At 47.6% G+C, this 16,185-nt stretch overlaps 1 protein-coding gene across 1 annotated transcript; it reads left to right on the forward strand.

Annotated features, from left to right (window-relative positions):
- Positions 1–1,196: 1,196 nt before the first annotated feature.
- Positions 1,197–1,753, forward strand: LOC138377906 (ribonuclease 8-like). The gene has a single exon (XM_069463029.1). The coding sequence runs from the start codon at positions 1,277–1,279 to the stop codon at positions 1,751–1,753; it is 477 nt and encodes a 158-aa protein (XP_069319130.1). The 5' UTR covers positions 1,197–1,276.
- Positions 1,754–16,185: the final 14,432 nt, after the last annotated feature.

The raw sequence follows: 16,185 nt of genomic DNA on the forward strand, positions 1-16,185 counted from the left end.
GCAGTCATTTGCTTTATTACTTTACAGTTTTTGCAATATCTTCTTACCACCAGTATTATAATTTGCTAAATATATATTTGCTCATTTAATTGACATAATTATTTGAAAATGAAACTGTGTAATACCATCTTTCAAAGAATACTAGCGTTAATAAATAGAATTTAAAAATAAATACAATGAATGTCATCCAATTTTTTAAAATTGTATCCAGATACTGTTTTCAGCTGAAGACTCAGCCTGAGGCCTGTTACCTCTATTGTAAAGGAGAAACAAACATTAGAAAGAATAAAAGAATTTACCTTCTTGCTCTAAGAGGAGACTTTCTCCTAAATGTTATCAGAAGAGTTAGAAGACAATTACTCAAGGCAATGTTCATGTACCACCTAAAACCACAGAGACACACTCACTATGCTCTGCCTCTATGGGAAACTTTTTCTCCTTCCCTTCTCAGGTTGGCAGGAGCCAAAAGGGATGGGTTGAAAGTCAGGAAGCTCTTAACCCCAGCTCTGCCTCTCACTCAGTAGCCTTGGGAAGGGAGCTTGCCCTTTCAGCGACTTGCGCTCCTTCATCTGTAAAATGAGGGAGTCAACAGAGGTGATCTCTAAGGTCTCTCCCAGCTGTGACCCTCTATCATTCCAAGACCCTCTCCTGCAGGGCAAAACGTCAGGCTCTGTGGAAAGAACCCAACTCCCCACGCTGCTTTGCCAGCTGTAGCAGCGATTCCCTTACAAGGAGCAACTGTTTTTCCTAACTTCAGTGAGAAACTGGGCCACAGAATGGAGAGGAATTAATTTGACTCCACAACTTTAATGTCAACTCTTTCAGGAACAACGAAGCTAGTCTAGGCAAGTGGGGTATGGACCCTTGGCATATTTTTCTTCAAAGTTCAGTTTCTCTTTTTGTGAGACCACCTCAGAGTTTCCAAAAAAGACATGAGCGTGTGGAAAGAATAGGAGTTTTGGAAGCTGAGCAGTCTTGATTAAAAATGGGGAATTTCCTTGGCTTTCCTGAGTCTCACTTTGTTCATATATATAATCATATCCCATAACTACTGGGAAAGATAAACAATATAAGCATTTATTAGAGACATAAAAAGGCACACTATTTGCTGGGACTGAACAATAGACTGCCAGTGGCGTTCTTAAATATCTTGGACTGCAGATTACCCTTAACAACTGACTGAGGGCAGGAAATTCTTAGAAGGACTAGGGCTCCCCCATGATGACCCATTCACACACCTACCCTTCCTCTCTGTTCCACTGCCCCTTTAGGAGAGATGGTACCAGCCAAGACAGAGTTCCAGTCCCTGCTGCTGCTGCTGCTCCTGCTGCTGGGGCTGTGGGTGGCCGAGACCCCAGTCAGTGCCAAGCCCAGCCACATGACTTCATCTCAGTGGTTTCAAACTCAGCATGTGCAGCCCAGCCCTCAAGCATGCAACTCAGCAATGCGCAACATCAACAAGTACACAAAACATTGCAAAAACCTCAACACCTTCCTGCATGAATCCTTTTCCAGTGTTGCGGCCACCTGCCAGAGCCCCAATATAGCCTGCAAGAATGGCCATAAAAACTGCCACCAGAGCCAAGAGCCCGTGTCCCTTACCAGGTGTGAGCATACCTCGGGGAGGTACCCAGACTGCAGGTACAAAGAGAAACAACTGGATGCATTCTTCATTGTGGCCTGTGACCCCCCACAACAGGAGGATGACCTGGGGTACCCACTGGTTCCTGTGCACTTGGATAATGTTGTCTAAGGCCTGATGCTCATCCCACCTCACCCCCAAGCTCTGTAGACGCTATGTTGCTGCTGCATTTCCGCCCTTGAGTTATTTATTAATCTTTACCCGCTTTGCAAATGCCATTTCCCTCCCACATGTCCAACCTCACATACTCTTGGTTCCTTAGGGGCGTTTATGGGTGCTCCAAATGATGAGGGAAGATGGGACAGTCTCTTTAGCCTGTCAGTGCTGCTTACTTTGTGTTCTCAGTTTCTGATACTGTGTGCCCCTTCCAGAGTCAAGCACTCAGGATCTCAGCAGGGACGATTCAAGTTTTTTGGGCCTTATGGCTTATATAATTTTGGAGACTCTTTTAAAGAAAAAGAATAAAAACTTATGAGTCCGATTTTGCTGTAATAAAAGACTTTGCTGTTCCTGATGGAGTGTGTGTTCCTCTCTAGGGCTAACTAGGGAAATCTGGAGCTCCCGTTCAGAGGCCTGGAAGTACCTTCTCAGCCTCGTCAGTCATCAGCTTCACATGCCCTGCAGGCCGGCGGGAGGGCAGCACCTTGAGCAGGTGCAGTCTTGGAAGCTGGGCCTTGATCCTGTCATCCACCCGCGGGAGGGCTGTCTGGTGGTCCCATCTCACATGAAGGGAGAAAGAACAGGAAGAGCAGGCTGAGCCCCAGGATGCTAGTCAGACCTGAGTCCTGACCTCCTCGCTTGTGCTCAAGACCCAAGTTCACACTTCATCGACAGAACTCAGAGCAGGAGCCTCAGCCTTCTGAAGTGAATCTTTCTCCCTTGGGAATTTCTGAATCAGGACCTACCTACCAAGAATCTTGATCTGGTCTTAATCAGTGCTTCTCTAACTAACTGTGGTGAAGGAGCAGTTTTATATGCAACCTGCCATAGACCAATACTTTCATAAAATACAATAAGATGAAGCCGGGCAAGGTCACTCATGCCTGTAATCCTAGCACTCTGGGAGGCCGAAGTGGTAGGATCGCTTGAGGTCAAGAGTTTGAGACCAGCCTGAGCAAGAGCGAGACCTCATCTCTACTAAAATTAGAAAAAATTAGCCAGGTGTGGTGGCACATGCCTGTAGTCACAGCTACTCAGGAGGCTGAGACAGGAGGATCGCTTGAGCCCAGGAGTTTGAGGTTGCTGTGAGCTAGGCTGACACCATGGCACTCTAGCCTGGGCAACAGAGCAAGATTCTGTCTCAAAAAAAAAAAAAAAAAAAAAAATATATATATATAAAATACAATACAATAAGAAGAATTACTAGAAAATGAAATAGAACATACAGAAAATACAAGCCAATTTTTTTTATTACTAAATTCAATTAACATAAAATCAGTCTGTCAAAGTGCCGTAAAGTTTCTTAATGCTTCCTCTCAATTTCAGTACTTGTCTTGATAGATATTCACACAGAGAAAATATACACATATTATATGCATATATACACATACATACTAACATAAGACACACATACATATACACCCGTGTTCATATACATACACAGGGATTCATACCTACACATATGCACCTATGTGCACAACACATACACGTACACATATACTCACGCTCAACAATAAGACACTCCCTCTCCTTCCCTCTACCATCTCTGCTTCCTCCTCACACCTCCCATCCCATATTTGGACAAAGATTTTACCACACAGATTAAGATTCAGAATAAGAAAAGGATGTTTGGTGAAACATGAAGTGGCAGGGAAAACAGAGAATCCAGAAATTCCAACTCCCAGCCCTCCCCCATGCCTTCTAAAACCAGAGCTCACTGCAGCCTACCACACCCACACCACCCCACACCAAGTGGAGTTTCCGCACAGCACCCAGGGCCCTCCACACCATGCTCTGCCCATCACTACCGCTATGTTTTCCACCCTTGTGCTTATGACCAGAAAAGACATACTGGAAGTGAGAGAGAAACAACATTCTTCCACCCCTCTGGCTTCTTCCCAGTGTCGTGGGCAGGCTCCACTTCCTGTGGTTGCACCTTAAATGATAGTGTTTCTCAGGGTCCTATTCTGAGCTCTGTTTTCTTCTCTTGAGTGTCTTGATACACTTCCATGGCTCCAGCCACCACTTACCTGCTCCCAAAGGCATACCTCCAGCCCAGAGCTCCCAAGGCCCAGGCACACTTGTCCATCTCCCCACTGTTACTAGCCCCCTGTGTGTGAAATGCCCCCACAGCATTTCAATCAAAAACACTCAGAACTAAGCTCATGATCTGCCTGGCTTCCAGACTTGCCCCTCCTCCTGCAATCTCTTAGTCTTAGTTAATGGAAACATCATACCCAATCATTCAAGGTCCTAATCTAAGAGACATCTGTGTCAACTCATGCTTGTTTGTTTATTTCTCCAGTAATTATCCACCTTATCCCAGTACTGCCTCCAGAGGGCACAAAAGTTCTTGGGTTTTCTTTTATTTTCTTTTTTCCAAATAGCACTGGGTTCCTAACATACATTATGGCCTTGGAAGGGGCTATAATTTGGAGCTAGGCAAGCACACCTAGGTTGTTGCCATCACAGACTCACTAACTTGTTTAGGAGGCAAGATTAAATAATACATATGGAACTGTCAAGCAATAAGACAGAAGTGAAGAGTACATCAAATATATTCTGTAATATTTTTCTCCCACCTCCCCTAGGGTTTCATTCACCTTGACCTAAAGTTCATCCTCTATTTAATGTCAATCTTCATGTTGCATATCTCTTTCTGGCCTAATATCAGGTTTTAACTAGAGTCAGACTACACCAAGAGAAATTCAACCATTCAATATTTGTAAGAGTTGTGATCCCAGAAGCTGGGAAGAATGTGGAAAGAATACAGAATAGAATGAATCCTTAAGCAGACTAATTATATCCAAACAAGTGGTGTAGCAACCCAGGTAGGAGTTTCTGACTTCCGTGTGTAGGCTGAAGAATTAGATGGAGTGTAACTTGAACCTACGGGTCATGGGCTGTAAAACTGGCCAATTCAGACAGTAATGATGCAGCACCCATAAAACAGGGCTCAGAGGAGCAGCCAGGGCCAGAGAACACTGCCCAAAATGCTGGGACAAAATCTCTAATAGGTATGCTCTCTGGGACCCTGAGAACATGTTTCTAGAAAAGTAACCTGGGAAGGGGCTCTCCAGCCATTTGGGACAACATAAGTCTTTCCTGGTGGGTAAGTATATTTTAATGTCCAGAAATTTTAGAATTAAGGATAGAAATATTTAAAAGAATCAAAAGCATAGATAGCATTAAGATGTTTAAGGAAACTGTATTAGATCTGTAATTCTAATTTAAGATGTACATGATTTGAAATGGAACTTTCCTTTAAAATCAGTTTTGGAACATTTAAGAAAACATAGGAATTGAATCATCCTACTTATAAATTTTTAGATTTATGAGGGTTTTTAGGCATTCAGGAATGTTTTGTTGGTTATCTCAGATGACCAAATTACTTTATAAGGACATGGAATATATTAAGTTTATAAAATATATATTTTGATGGCTAAGGAGTTTCATTAACTCTTTATAACTGGGACCAAATAATCAACAAATACAATCTTTTAAAGTGATTATTAGAATTTACTTCTTTGTAAAAGTTGAAGGAAGAACTGGGCTTCTGATTTGCGACTTTAATATAGGGAACATAAATTTTATTTATTTATTTATTTTTTAAGAAACAGGGTCTTACTCTGTCACCCAGGCTGGAGTGCAGTGGCCTTATCATAGGTCACTGCTACCTTGAATTCCCGGGCTCAAGCAATCCTCCTGCCTCAGCTTCCTGAGTAGTTAGCACTGCAGGTGCATGCCACCATGTCCAGCTAATTTTTCTATTTTTTGTAGAGATGGGGTCTCACTATGTTGCCCAGGCTGGTTGCAAACTCCTGGCCTCAAGCGATTCTCTCACATTGGCCTCCCAAAGTACTGGGATTACAGATGTGAGCCATTGCACCCAGCCTGGAACATAAATTTTAAAAGGCAAGTGGCCCTCTGCATATTCTTTGCTGAGCACAAAGAAACATTTTTAAAAACTCACATTGACAATGCAAGACTAGTCCATTTTCTGTGATATTTTCATCTACACTGCACAGTGGGCTTTGGTGATTATATTTTCTGGTGTTCACGTGTTTGTTGATTTTACTGGGCCTTTTAGAAGAGAGGGAGGCCATTGATGATGCAGTAGCCAAGGCTCAGGCTCAAGGGCATGCAGATGGCAGTGGTACCACCAGAATTGAACCTGGACCTCTATCTCTCCTCAGCATTCCCCTCCCTCTGCACTGTGCTGCCTCCAGTGAGTTATTCGTCTCACGTGGGGAGCGTCTCCCATTGCATTCTGGAAAAACTGAGAAAGGGGAGCATGGCTTCCCTGAGTGTGGTGGTGGGCAGGGGATTTCAGTAAAGTATACTCCAAGAAAAAGTAAAACTCAGAAACTATACTTGGGTCTCCATCCTTACTAGAGACTTTTCCTCCTTGGCCAAACTTGGAGTTTTGAGATTACATTTTACCAAGTAAAGTGGCTTAAAAACAAAACAGAACAAAACAGATTAAGCAACCAGTTCCTTCAATAAATCAGAGCGCTTGCCTGCAAGTGAGGGGTGTGTGTGTGTGCGTGTGTGTATAAACACACATGTGCTCATGGTGAGGAGGTGAAGTTATGTTAGTGGAACTAAGAGTGCTATATTCCACCAATACAGATTCTTTGGGGTTCCAAACTTCTCATTTGAAGTGCAAGTATCCTTTGGCAGAAATAAAACAAGACCACGTAACAATGGAATCAATCACTGTGGTGCTGGGTTTGGCTTGGGAGCATTTGGAGGCATGGCACAGCATATAGGAGGTTTCATACTGGGGGTCTTATGAGTAGGTTAAACGTGGGCAGAGGCTTGGAGGTAGACAATGAGCACAGAAAAAGAGATATCAAGGAACTGGAGACAAACTTTTACCCACCTGCTTGGCAGTTCTAAAGATTGGCAGAAGTTGGTGACTACATGCTGTTATAATTCCCAGATTGCCTGCTCCAGGGGACTCTGATTCTACTGGGAGTTTGCCAGTTGAGGGCTCAGGGCCACGGTTAGATATAACTGGCACAGGTTCTGTCTTAATGAATATTCATTTAACAAAATTTGTATTTGGAGCAAAGGACTGGGGCTAGGAAAATATACAGATCACAAATCTGGAAAGTTTATAAAACAATTTCTTTAAAAACTCTCATTATGCTTAAAATTTTTCAGTGAGGGAGAATTTCCTGCCTACAGAAACAGCTTGTCCCATTTTCAGGCAGCTCTAAATATTTAAAACTCCCTCACATAGAATCTAATCTTCTTCTATAATTCACTGATGCCCTACCACTTTGAGCCCTTCAGAATCAGTCCAATTCCTCTTCACAATCAACCTGTTAAATATTTTAAGATATTTAATGATCTCTGCCCTCCAAATATTGCCTCATCTGGCAATAACAAAAGCTCTAAAATGGTTCCTATTGTGTGACCCAAGAATTCCCTTTTGTAAAATATACCAAATGGGAATAATTCAAAGTGGAGAGGAGTAAATATGTATAAATCTGTTTATACCTTTTCTTTGTATAGCAGAGAAAACTTAAAAATAATACAAATTCTCTGAAATTGAGAGTAACTAAATGAATGATGGACAACTATTGATACTTTAACTGAAGACAACATATGCAAAAATTATAGTCATGCATGGAAATGTATACAGGCAATGCTACATGAAGAAAACAGAACATAAAACTATATTTTCAAATGGGTTACAATTATATAAATGAGTTTCTGTATTTGTACATCAACAAAGTCCGTAAGTGAATTTGGAGTCTTTCCAGAAGTCCCCCTCCAAACCATCCTTCCTCCTGATTCTCCCAGTACAATGAACCTACATCTGATCCATATGATGCTCCACGTTTGTTTTAAATTCTGTTCTGTGTATCATCTACTTGCAAATATCCTCTGATGCTGTGGTCCCCAACCCCTAGGCCATGGACCAGTAGCAGACCAGCAGGAGAGGAGCAGTGGGCAAGCAGCGAAGCTTCATCTGCATTTACAACTGGGCCCCATGGCTCACATCAGGGCCTGAGCTCCGCCTCCTGTCAGGTCACCAGCAGCATTAGATTCTCACAGGAGCGCAAACCCTAATGTGAACTGTACATGTCAAGGATCTGGGTTGCACATTCCTTATGAGAATCTAATGCCTGATGGTCTGAGATGGAACTGAGGCAGTGATGCTAGCACTGGGGAGTGGCTGCAAATACAGATTATCATCAGCAGAGGGGTTTGACTGCACAATAAATGTAATGTGCTTGAATCATCCTGAAACCATCCCCCCAACCCCCACCTGTGTAAAAACTATCTTCCGTGAAACTGGCTCCTGGTGCCAAAAAGGTTGGGCACCACTACTGTAACGGACAAAAATAAATAAATAATTTTTGAGGGCTGGGTCCAGGAAGACAGGAAAGCTGAGCAGCTGACTGAAAGCCTCCTCTCTCCTTACAGTCTTCACTTTAATTGACAATATCTTTTGGGACCTGGTCAGACACTAGCTAAGAAACAGCAGTGACAAAATAAACAAGATGCCTCACTTCATATAGTTTATTTTTAAATTATATGTGATGGTAGGGGAGAGTCTGTGATAAAAGACAGAAATTAAATATATACCTAATCAAACAGTGATAAATGTTGTGAAGAAAATAAAACCAGGTAACATCATTGGGACAGATGATGAATAAGAGATCACTTTAGACAGGGTTGTCAGGGAAGACCTTTGAGACTATAATACTTTAGCTAAGATCTAAAAGATAAGAGCCAGCCACAGAATTGTGAAAAGAAGGCTGCAGGCAGAAGAAAAAGAGAGCAAAAAGGTACCAAATTAAGAATAAGCGAGGCATGCTTAAAGAACTGAAAGCAGGTCACTGTGGCTGGAGGGTCACTAGAAACTTAGCCTATCAGGATCTTGGTAAGAGAGGAGACTGGAGAGATAGGCAGAAAAGTAGTCACGATGCAAATGGGAAGCCATTAGAAGGAGTTGACAGATCCTACTTAGATTTTTCAAAGAGCATCCTGGCTATGGTGCAGAGAATGGCTTACCAATAGGGAAGAGTGAAGTGGGTAAACCAGTATGGAAACTAATGCACTAGCACAGGCAAGTTGTTAGTGTTGTGGACTTTGATGATACCTAGTTCAGAGAGGACAAGTTGGAATGTTACCAATCAAATAAAACCAAAACTGATGGGAAATCAAACTGCAAATAGAATTGACATATATTTATATTTTATGCAGATTTCTTGCCCTAAAATAACTAATGTTTAGTGTACCACAACACCCACCCCCATTTCCTTGGAAGGCACAGCTAATGAGACCATGTTCTATCAAGTCTGTCCCTAAAATTCCCCTTTCTGGCCCCTCATTAATTCCCCCTTAACTTGAGGCATGGGACTGAGGCAGAGCCCTAGTCACTGCTGCTCTCCAGGTGGATAAATAGTGAGCAGCTTAAAGCCCCAACCGTACATAGGATGGGGCTTACAGCTCTTGGTGTGTGTAAACCAGGCAATAAACGTTACAGACACAGATGCTTCTTCGGCCTTCCCCCATGTTAGGATAACACTACTTTTACATAAGAACCACTCTGGAAATTTCTTGGGAATTATTTTAACTATTATTTACTCTAGAATAAGTCTAAGAAAAAAAGCAGTTTTTCTGCTCTGATCCAGAGGGACATATCTATATCACTTTTAGAAACTCTTTCAGTGCTGGCTACTATAAAAACAAAGTTAACATTTTTTAACGTGATGGTTAGGCGGTAGAAAAGGTGATGTGGTATTCAAAGCTCTTCTTTTATGAACTTTGATAGCTTAGATGAAGCCCTGTAACTTACTAAGTGAGAGGGAAGGCTCTAGAGTCAGACAGCCTGAGTTCAAGTTCTGGTTTCTCCACTTACTGTATATCTTACAGCAAGTTTCTTAACTTCAATAAGCCAGAATTTCATCTGTAAAACAGGAGTTTGATAGCCCCAAAGAATCTTAAATCGGTGAAATATGGTGAGAACTATTTGTGAATGGAAGAGAGGGCTTCTAAGCCTGGTCTATTCTCAACCTCTAATTTCTCCACTATGATCTTACTCCCTCATATTCTCCACCAAAACACACATATCAACACACACTCCCTATTGTGTGCACACACTTTTAGGTTAAGAACCTACATTCTGGCCGGGCGCGGTGGCTCATGCCTATAATCCTAGCGCTCTGGGAGGCCGAGGTGGGTGGATTGTTTCAGCTCAGGAGTTCGAGACCAGCCTGAGCAAGAGTGAGACCCCGTCTCTACTAAAAATAGAAAGAAAATTAGCTGGACAACTAAAAAATATATGGAAAAAATTAGCCAGGCATGGCGGCGCATGCCTGTAGTCCCAGCTACTCAGGAGGCTGAGGCAGGAGGATTGCTTGAACCCAGGAGTTTGAGGTTGCTGTGAGCTAGGCTGACGCCAAGGCACTGTAGCCTGGGCAACAGAGTGAGACTCTGTCTCAAAAAAAAAATAAATAAATAAATAAATTAAAAAAAAAAAAAGGTTTAAGAACCTACATTCTTTGCAGAAAGTGGTATTTAACCATTGCAATCACATACGTCACTTACTTAAAATAAACCTTTGTAATTTAGCACAGATTTTAAAACTCCAGGAAGAAAGCAGACCTGCATCCCAGACCCTGTGTCCAAACTCCCTCACACCACCAGCTCAGAAACCTTCAGTGGCTCCCCATTTTTCCATGGGAAAAAAAAATCCACTCCTTTTTTCCAGGAGTTCATGAACCCCCAATAGCCAGTTTAATTTATATTCCACTACCTAATGGTAATGAATCTTGGAATCCGGTGGAGCCTTGGACTCTACCAAGTGTCCTCCAAACAATTTGCTTGAGTATAAGGAATGTAAGATCTGATAAGGGAAAGGTCAGATTCTCTCAACACTGAGAATGCATGAACTGAGTTTAAGACAAATGAGCAGGTTCATAAAACATCCTCTAAGAAAGTTTTCTAAGTGCTGGCCGCTATAACCTACTACTGGGCAGTATTTACCGAGTGGACACAAGGGGGTAGCAAAATCTCACTCTCCTAGCTCTCGGGCACTAATTATAATGAAGCTGGAGAGCCTCGGTGACTCTGAGTGTCCCTTAACCGGTTGTTGGAATGAGCTCCAACTCCAATGTTCTAACTTTGCTGGGAAGATGGTCACTGGGGTTTGCTGCCCTAAATTCTGTTTTTGACGTTATGGAGCAGAGGGCTCTTCTCGCCTCTAAGAAGGATGAACATTTTTTCTCTTCTCCTTTACTAGATCCAGCGGACCGAAGAAAAAGGTGGAATTTAGCGTCCTGAGGAGGTGAGAGAAGTGCAAGTCACTTTGGCGACGCTCCCGCCTACTCTTCCGCTGTTCCAACAACTGCCCAGAGGCGCCAGCCTCCCGGCCTCAAAGGAACTGCATCCAAGGCAGGACGTTTTCTAAACGTCACCCCCCAACTGCAGAGGCACATGCCTTTACGCCTCTCTCTGGAGACTATTTGGCTTTCCACTCTTCTTTAAAATGGCCACCCTTTGGAAGGGCCCACCGTGCTGCAGGGCTTCCCGGTGGGTGCCTGCTCGCGGCGGGCAAGTAATCTCCCTGCCGTGCCTATGTCTTCCTTGGCCCCCTGGGAGACCCTCACCAGACTTTCATTTCCCATCCAAACACGGTGGGGATGCTCGGAGTTTGGTGAGGCAGAGAGAGGGAAGCTAGAACTTTCTTAACTAGCCTACCCCCTTTGTCTACTACTGCGTCTGATACCCATCCCCATCGCCGTGAGCCCTAGCGTCCCTCGGAGGCTCTCTATCGCCACCCACAAAAAGAGAGGTTCTGGCATCCAGTATCCAATCTGACTGGGGCCCTGGTGCCTTCTCTGCTCCAGCCAAAGAAGGAGAAAGCTAGGGGATGCAGAGGGGAAGGGCTACTTAGGAGAGGACTCCGAAACTCCACAAAGTGCACGCCCCTCAGGAGGATCTTGATCCGGGGACCCTGCCGCCCTCCACCACGATATCCACCCGCATCCCAAGACTTCGCGGCTCCCTAATTCCCCCACGCTCCCGCCTTCCCCAGGCAGCACAGAGGAGCCCATTGTCCTAGCCCAGAGGCTCGAGGCCCGAGGAGATGGGAGGGAAAGAAGGAGGGCGGGCAAGCCCCTGGGGGATTGGGAGGAATCCCTTAATTTCTCGGTCCTCCGGTCCTCCGCTCTACCCTAGGCGGGTATAGGGGCCTGAGGGTCCCTTCTGAACCCCAGGTCCTGCCAAAGTCTGGAAACTGAGGGGAGAAGAGGATCTCAGGCGAGTTAGAGACAGGAGGCTTCCAGCAGCGGGAAGACCCCAGTCCTAGGCAGGGGACCCCAAGGGAATTCACGCCCGCCCCAGCCTTTGGAGCGTCCCTTGCAGAGGCTGAACTGATGCCGCGGGGCAGAGAGGAGACGGCGGGAAGAGGGGCATTCTCGGTGGGGCGGGCCTCCGAGGGTCAGAGTCGGGGCTACCCACTGGAGGGCGGGGCGGAGAAAGAAGAGGGTGAACCGGACGGATTGGCTGAGGACGTCGAGGGAGCAGTGGAGAGGCTCGGCGCGGGAGCTGGAGTCCCGGCAAGGGGTCCCGCGCGGAGGCGGGGGCAGGCGCTGAAGGGCGGGGCGGGGAGGGGCGGCCGTCTCGGCCCTCCCTGGCGGGGCCCCGCGGCCTGGAAGCCGGAGCGGGCCGAGCCGCCACCGCGGCCGGAGCTGTCCCTTAGCCAGACCCGGCGAGACACGAGCGGCGGGAGGGAGGAGGTGGCGCGCCCGGCCCCGCCCGCCCGCCCGAGCGTCGGACGCGGCCCGGCGCCGAGCCATGGTGAGTCCAGCGTCGCAGCCCCTGAGGCCCCTCGGCCTCCGCGCAGCTCGCTCCGCGTCCCCAGTCCCCAGCCCCTTGCCTCCTGCGACTACCTTGGACTGTTCAGCGCTCCTGGGACTCTCCTCCCTCCCATCCCCCATTCTTCGATCTGTATGTCCGTCTGTCCCACTATCTGGTTCTGTCCCCACCGGGTATTGCCCTCACTCTTTCTTTCTTCCCCCCTATTCTCCGCCTCCTCCCCCATTCTCCCTTTGGTCCCTAATCCACACACCTCCCATTTGTCCCCCGCCCTCCTCTGTCCTGACCTGTGCCTTCCTTTGCTGGATCTTCCTTCCCCCTCCCGGTCCCAGTTTCTTACCCACGGGAGACCCCTGCGGGTTGGTCCAATAGTGGTTCTGGAAGGGGCTCGGCCTCGGGGTCGTGAGAACTGACCCGACTGGAACCACCATTTTCCATCCCAGTCCCAACCCAGTGAGGCAGGCCCACCCATCCGGCCCTGGGGGACCGACCACAGCTGTGGCTGGGCTGAGGCCAGGGGTATGGCCAAAGAGGGAAATTCCCGCAGAGAAAAAGGGGCTGCCTCAGGATAGTGGACGAGGGGGGGAGTGTCACCGTACCAGGAGATGTGACGCTGCCAGAGCAGACCAGAGGTTGGGGGGAAGTGCCCCAGAGCTCACGCTGCAGGGAACAGAAGCGCTGCCTTTGAGCACTCCTGCAGAAGGGAACGAGCATGGGCAGGAGCTCCCTGCAGAGGGTTGGGGGCCCTGGCTTCGGCAACTCAGGGCACAGGAAGCAGGACGATAGTGTTAAGGGGAAGCCCACACCAACAGGAATGAACACTGTCCTGGGAACTTTCACTCCATAAGTACTCTCTAAAGAACCATTCCAAGAGTGGGCACTGCCTGGGAGAGCGCCCACTGTGAGGGGGTCACGGCCAAGGGGGCGCTCACTGCAGAGTGGAGGAGGGGGAGAGGCCTTGCCAGGGGGCGCTCACTGCAGGGAGTGGAGGAGGGGAAGGAGCACTACAGGGGCCGCTCCTCTATGAAGGGAAGGGCACCCCCTGGCAGGGAGGCTGGAGCAAGAAGAAAGAGGAACTGGGCCAGGGAGAGCTGACTCAGTCTCTCTGGTCTCCTCTTTGGTCCCGGTAGGCAGGAGGCCCCATCTCTGTGCTCCCGCCCGCCGCCTCCAGTCCCAGACCCCTCCTCCCCTCCTGCCGCTGCTGTTTCCTGTGGCTGAGACTCTCTCTCAGCCATGAGCTCACCGCCCCTAATGGGTTGCAGCTGCTTCGCTGCTGAAGCCCTAGCTCCCCTCCTCCCGGCCTTGGAGCTGACGGCCCACTCTGCCTCACCCCCGCCCTTCTCCACCTTCCCCCACCCACGCGCACAGCGCCTGCCGGTCCCCGCCGGGTCCCGGGAACACTGGGGGTCTGTCTGTTCGCCCACACACCTTGGGGCCGGGTCTGTGTGCTGACGCACTGAATGTACGTCTCTGGAGTAGCTGCCTCAGCTTCGCAGACGGTCGGGACCAACCGGCAACTCTGGCTGGAGGGACTCAGAGAAAAATATGCACTTTTGTCTTGGGGCAAACGCAGGGCGCGAGGGGGAGGGGCTGGTAGAAAACTAGGTAAAGGCCGCATTGAGCATCCCCCTCCTCATTTACAGCAAAGAAATCTAGTAAACGGAACTTCAAAGGCTATCTTGAAAGAAAAAGATTTGCAAAGGGATAGCCCAAGGGGTGGTTGTTTAGGGTGTGGGTTGGAGAAAGATGTCCCATTGATTCACTTAGGGAGGCGGGTCTGGATGAAGCAAGGCTAAGTCTTTTGAGAGGTTAGCTCCTGCTCGAGGTTGGCAGAGAGAGGTCGCACTGGAATCAGAAAAGATTTCAACCCCAAATGCATACCATCAAGGCCTCCTCCTCCGTTCCCCACACGTTCCTTTTGTGACTTTTTCATCTTTCAGCTGCCCCCACCCAGTTCTTTGTAACCCAGTCCCATGTGTTCTAGGATGGGTGATTGCTTTAGATCTACTCTGGGGGATGGGAGAGGGGTGCTAGAAAGACCCAAGACTGTCACGGTCAGTCTTTCCATCCCCCTCCTTCGCATCAAACGACCATCTTTAGCATATAGTTCCAGGTGGTGGCACCTCCACCTAAGATGGGGTCTCTGGATGATGGGTCCTGTGAGAAGGGATTTGCAGGATGGCTGTGTAGAGGAATCTTCTTTCTCTTAAGGAGGGTCTATGCAATCACCCAAATTTGCAAACATCAGGAACAGTTCTGGTCAAAGGCATTCTCACCAAACTCTCCCTGGATCTCCAAAGCTAAGGTCTTGGAGCTTGGAGTGTGGAGTGTACTGCTAGGCTTGTGCATTCTTACTGGCCCAGCTCCACTCCCATCTGGGCTGTCAACCAGCATTTCCTGAGTGCCCACTTTTTGCACACATTGTACAATTGGGGCCCTGGAGGACACAGCCACCCCTAGACCAGTGCTGCCCCCAAGGAGCCATGCTTGGGTGATTCCCTAGGGTTCTATATCCTGGTCCTTCTCTCCCAGGAGCCTGAGCCAGTGGAGGACTGTGTACAGAGCACACTTGCCGCCCTGTACCCACCCTTTGAGGCCACGGCCCCCACCCTGTTGGGCCAGGTGTTCCAGGTGGTGGAGAGGACTTACCGGGAGGACGCACTGAGATACACGCTGGACTTCCTGGTACCAGCCAAGCACCTGCTTGCGAAGGTCCAGCAGGAAGCCTGTGTAAGTGGCCATGCATCCCTGTTCTACCTCCCCTAAGATGTATTGCCTCACTCTAAAGACTAGCCAGGTTGACTAATTCCTTCCTGCTACACCTAGAGACACAGCCTCCTCTAATACTGATCCCCCCAGAGGCACTTAAGCCTCATTTGCTGACCTCCCACAAACTTTGACCCTCATAGGTACTGACCACTCAGATACTAACACATATACATGCACACTCATCTTCCCCAAATATTGACCCCTAGAAACATTGACTCCCAAACAAAGACCTGACCCTCCAGACCCAATTCCAGACATTTTCTCTCCTTATATGAATTTCTCAAGACACTGACTCCCCCAGACATGACTCAACAGAGATCCTTTGCTTCTACGGATATAAAGACCTCCTAAGAGTCTTTGATTCTTTCAAGACAATGGCATCTGCTGACCATGTCTTTGTAAAGATTCAGTTCTTACCCTCCCACACATGGAACTAGCTTCCTACCACCAGAAGACTGATCCATCCCAATCCCTTCCTCTGTGCCATGTGGAATACCCTAAAATCTCCCCCCTCTGCTCCCCTGGGATTATAAGCCCCAGGCATAAAGCCAGTCCTGCCTAGGGTGGGCCCATTCTACCTGACCCCTCCTGCTGATTTCTTCAGCAGAGGCTTGAGTGCAGACTCCCATCTCTCTCCCCAGGCCCAATACAGTGGATTCCTCTTCTTCCATGAGGGCTGGCCCCTCTGCCTGCATGAGCAGGTGGTGGTGCAGCTAGCAGCCCTACCCTGGCAGCTGCTGCGCCCAGGAGACTTCTACCTACAAGTGGTACCC

Source organism: Eulemur rufifrons, chromosome 2 (genome assembly GCF_041146395.1).
Source record: "Eulemur rufifrons isolate Redbay chromosome 2, OSU_ERuf_1, whole genome shotgun sequence".
Lineage (NCBI taxonomy): Eukaryota > Metazoa > Chordata > Mammalia > Primates > Lemuridae > Eulemur > Eulemur rufifrons.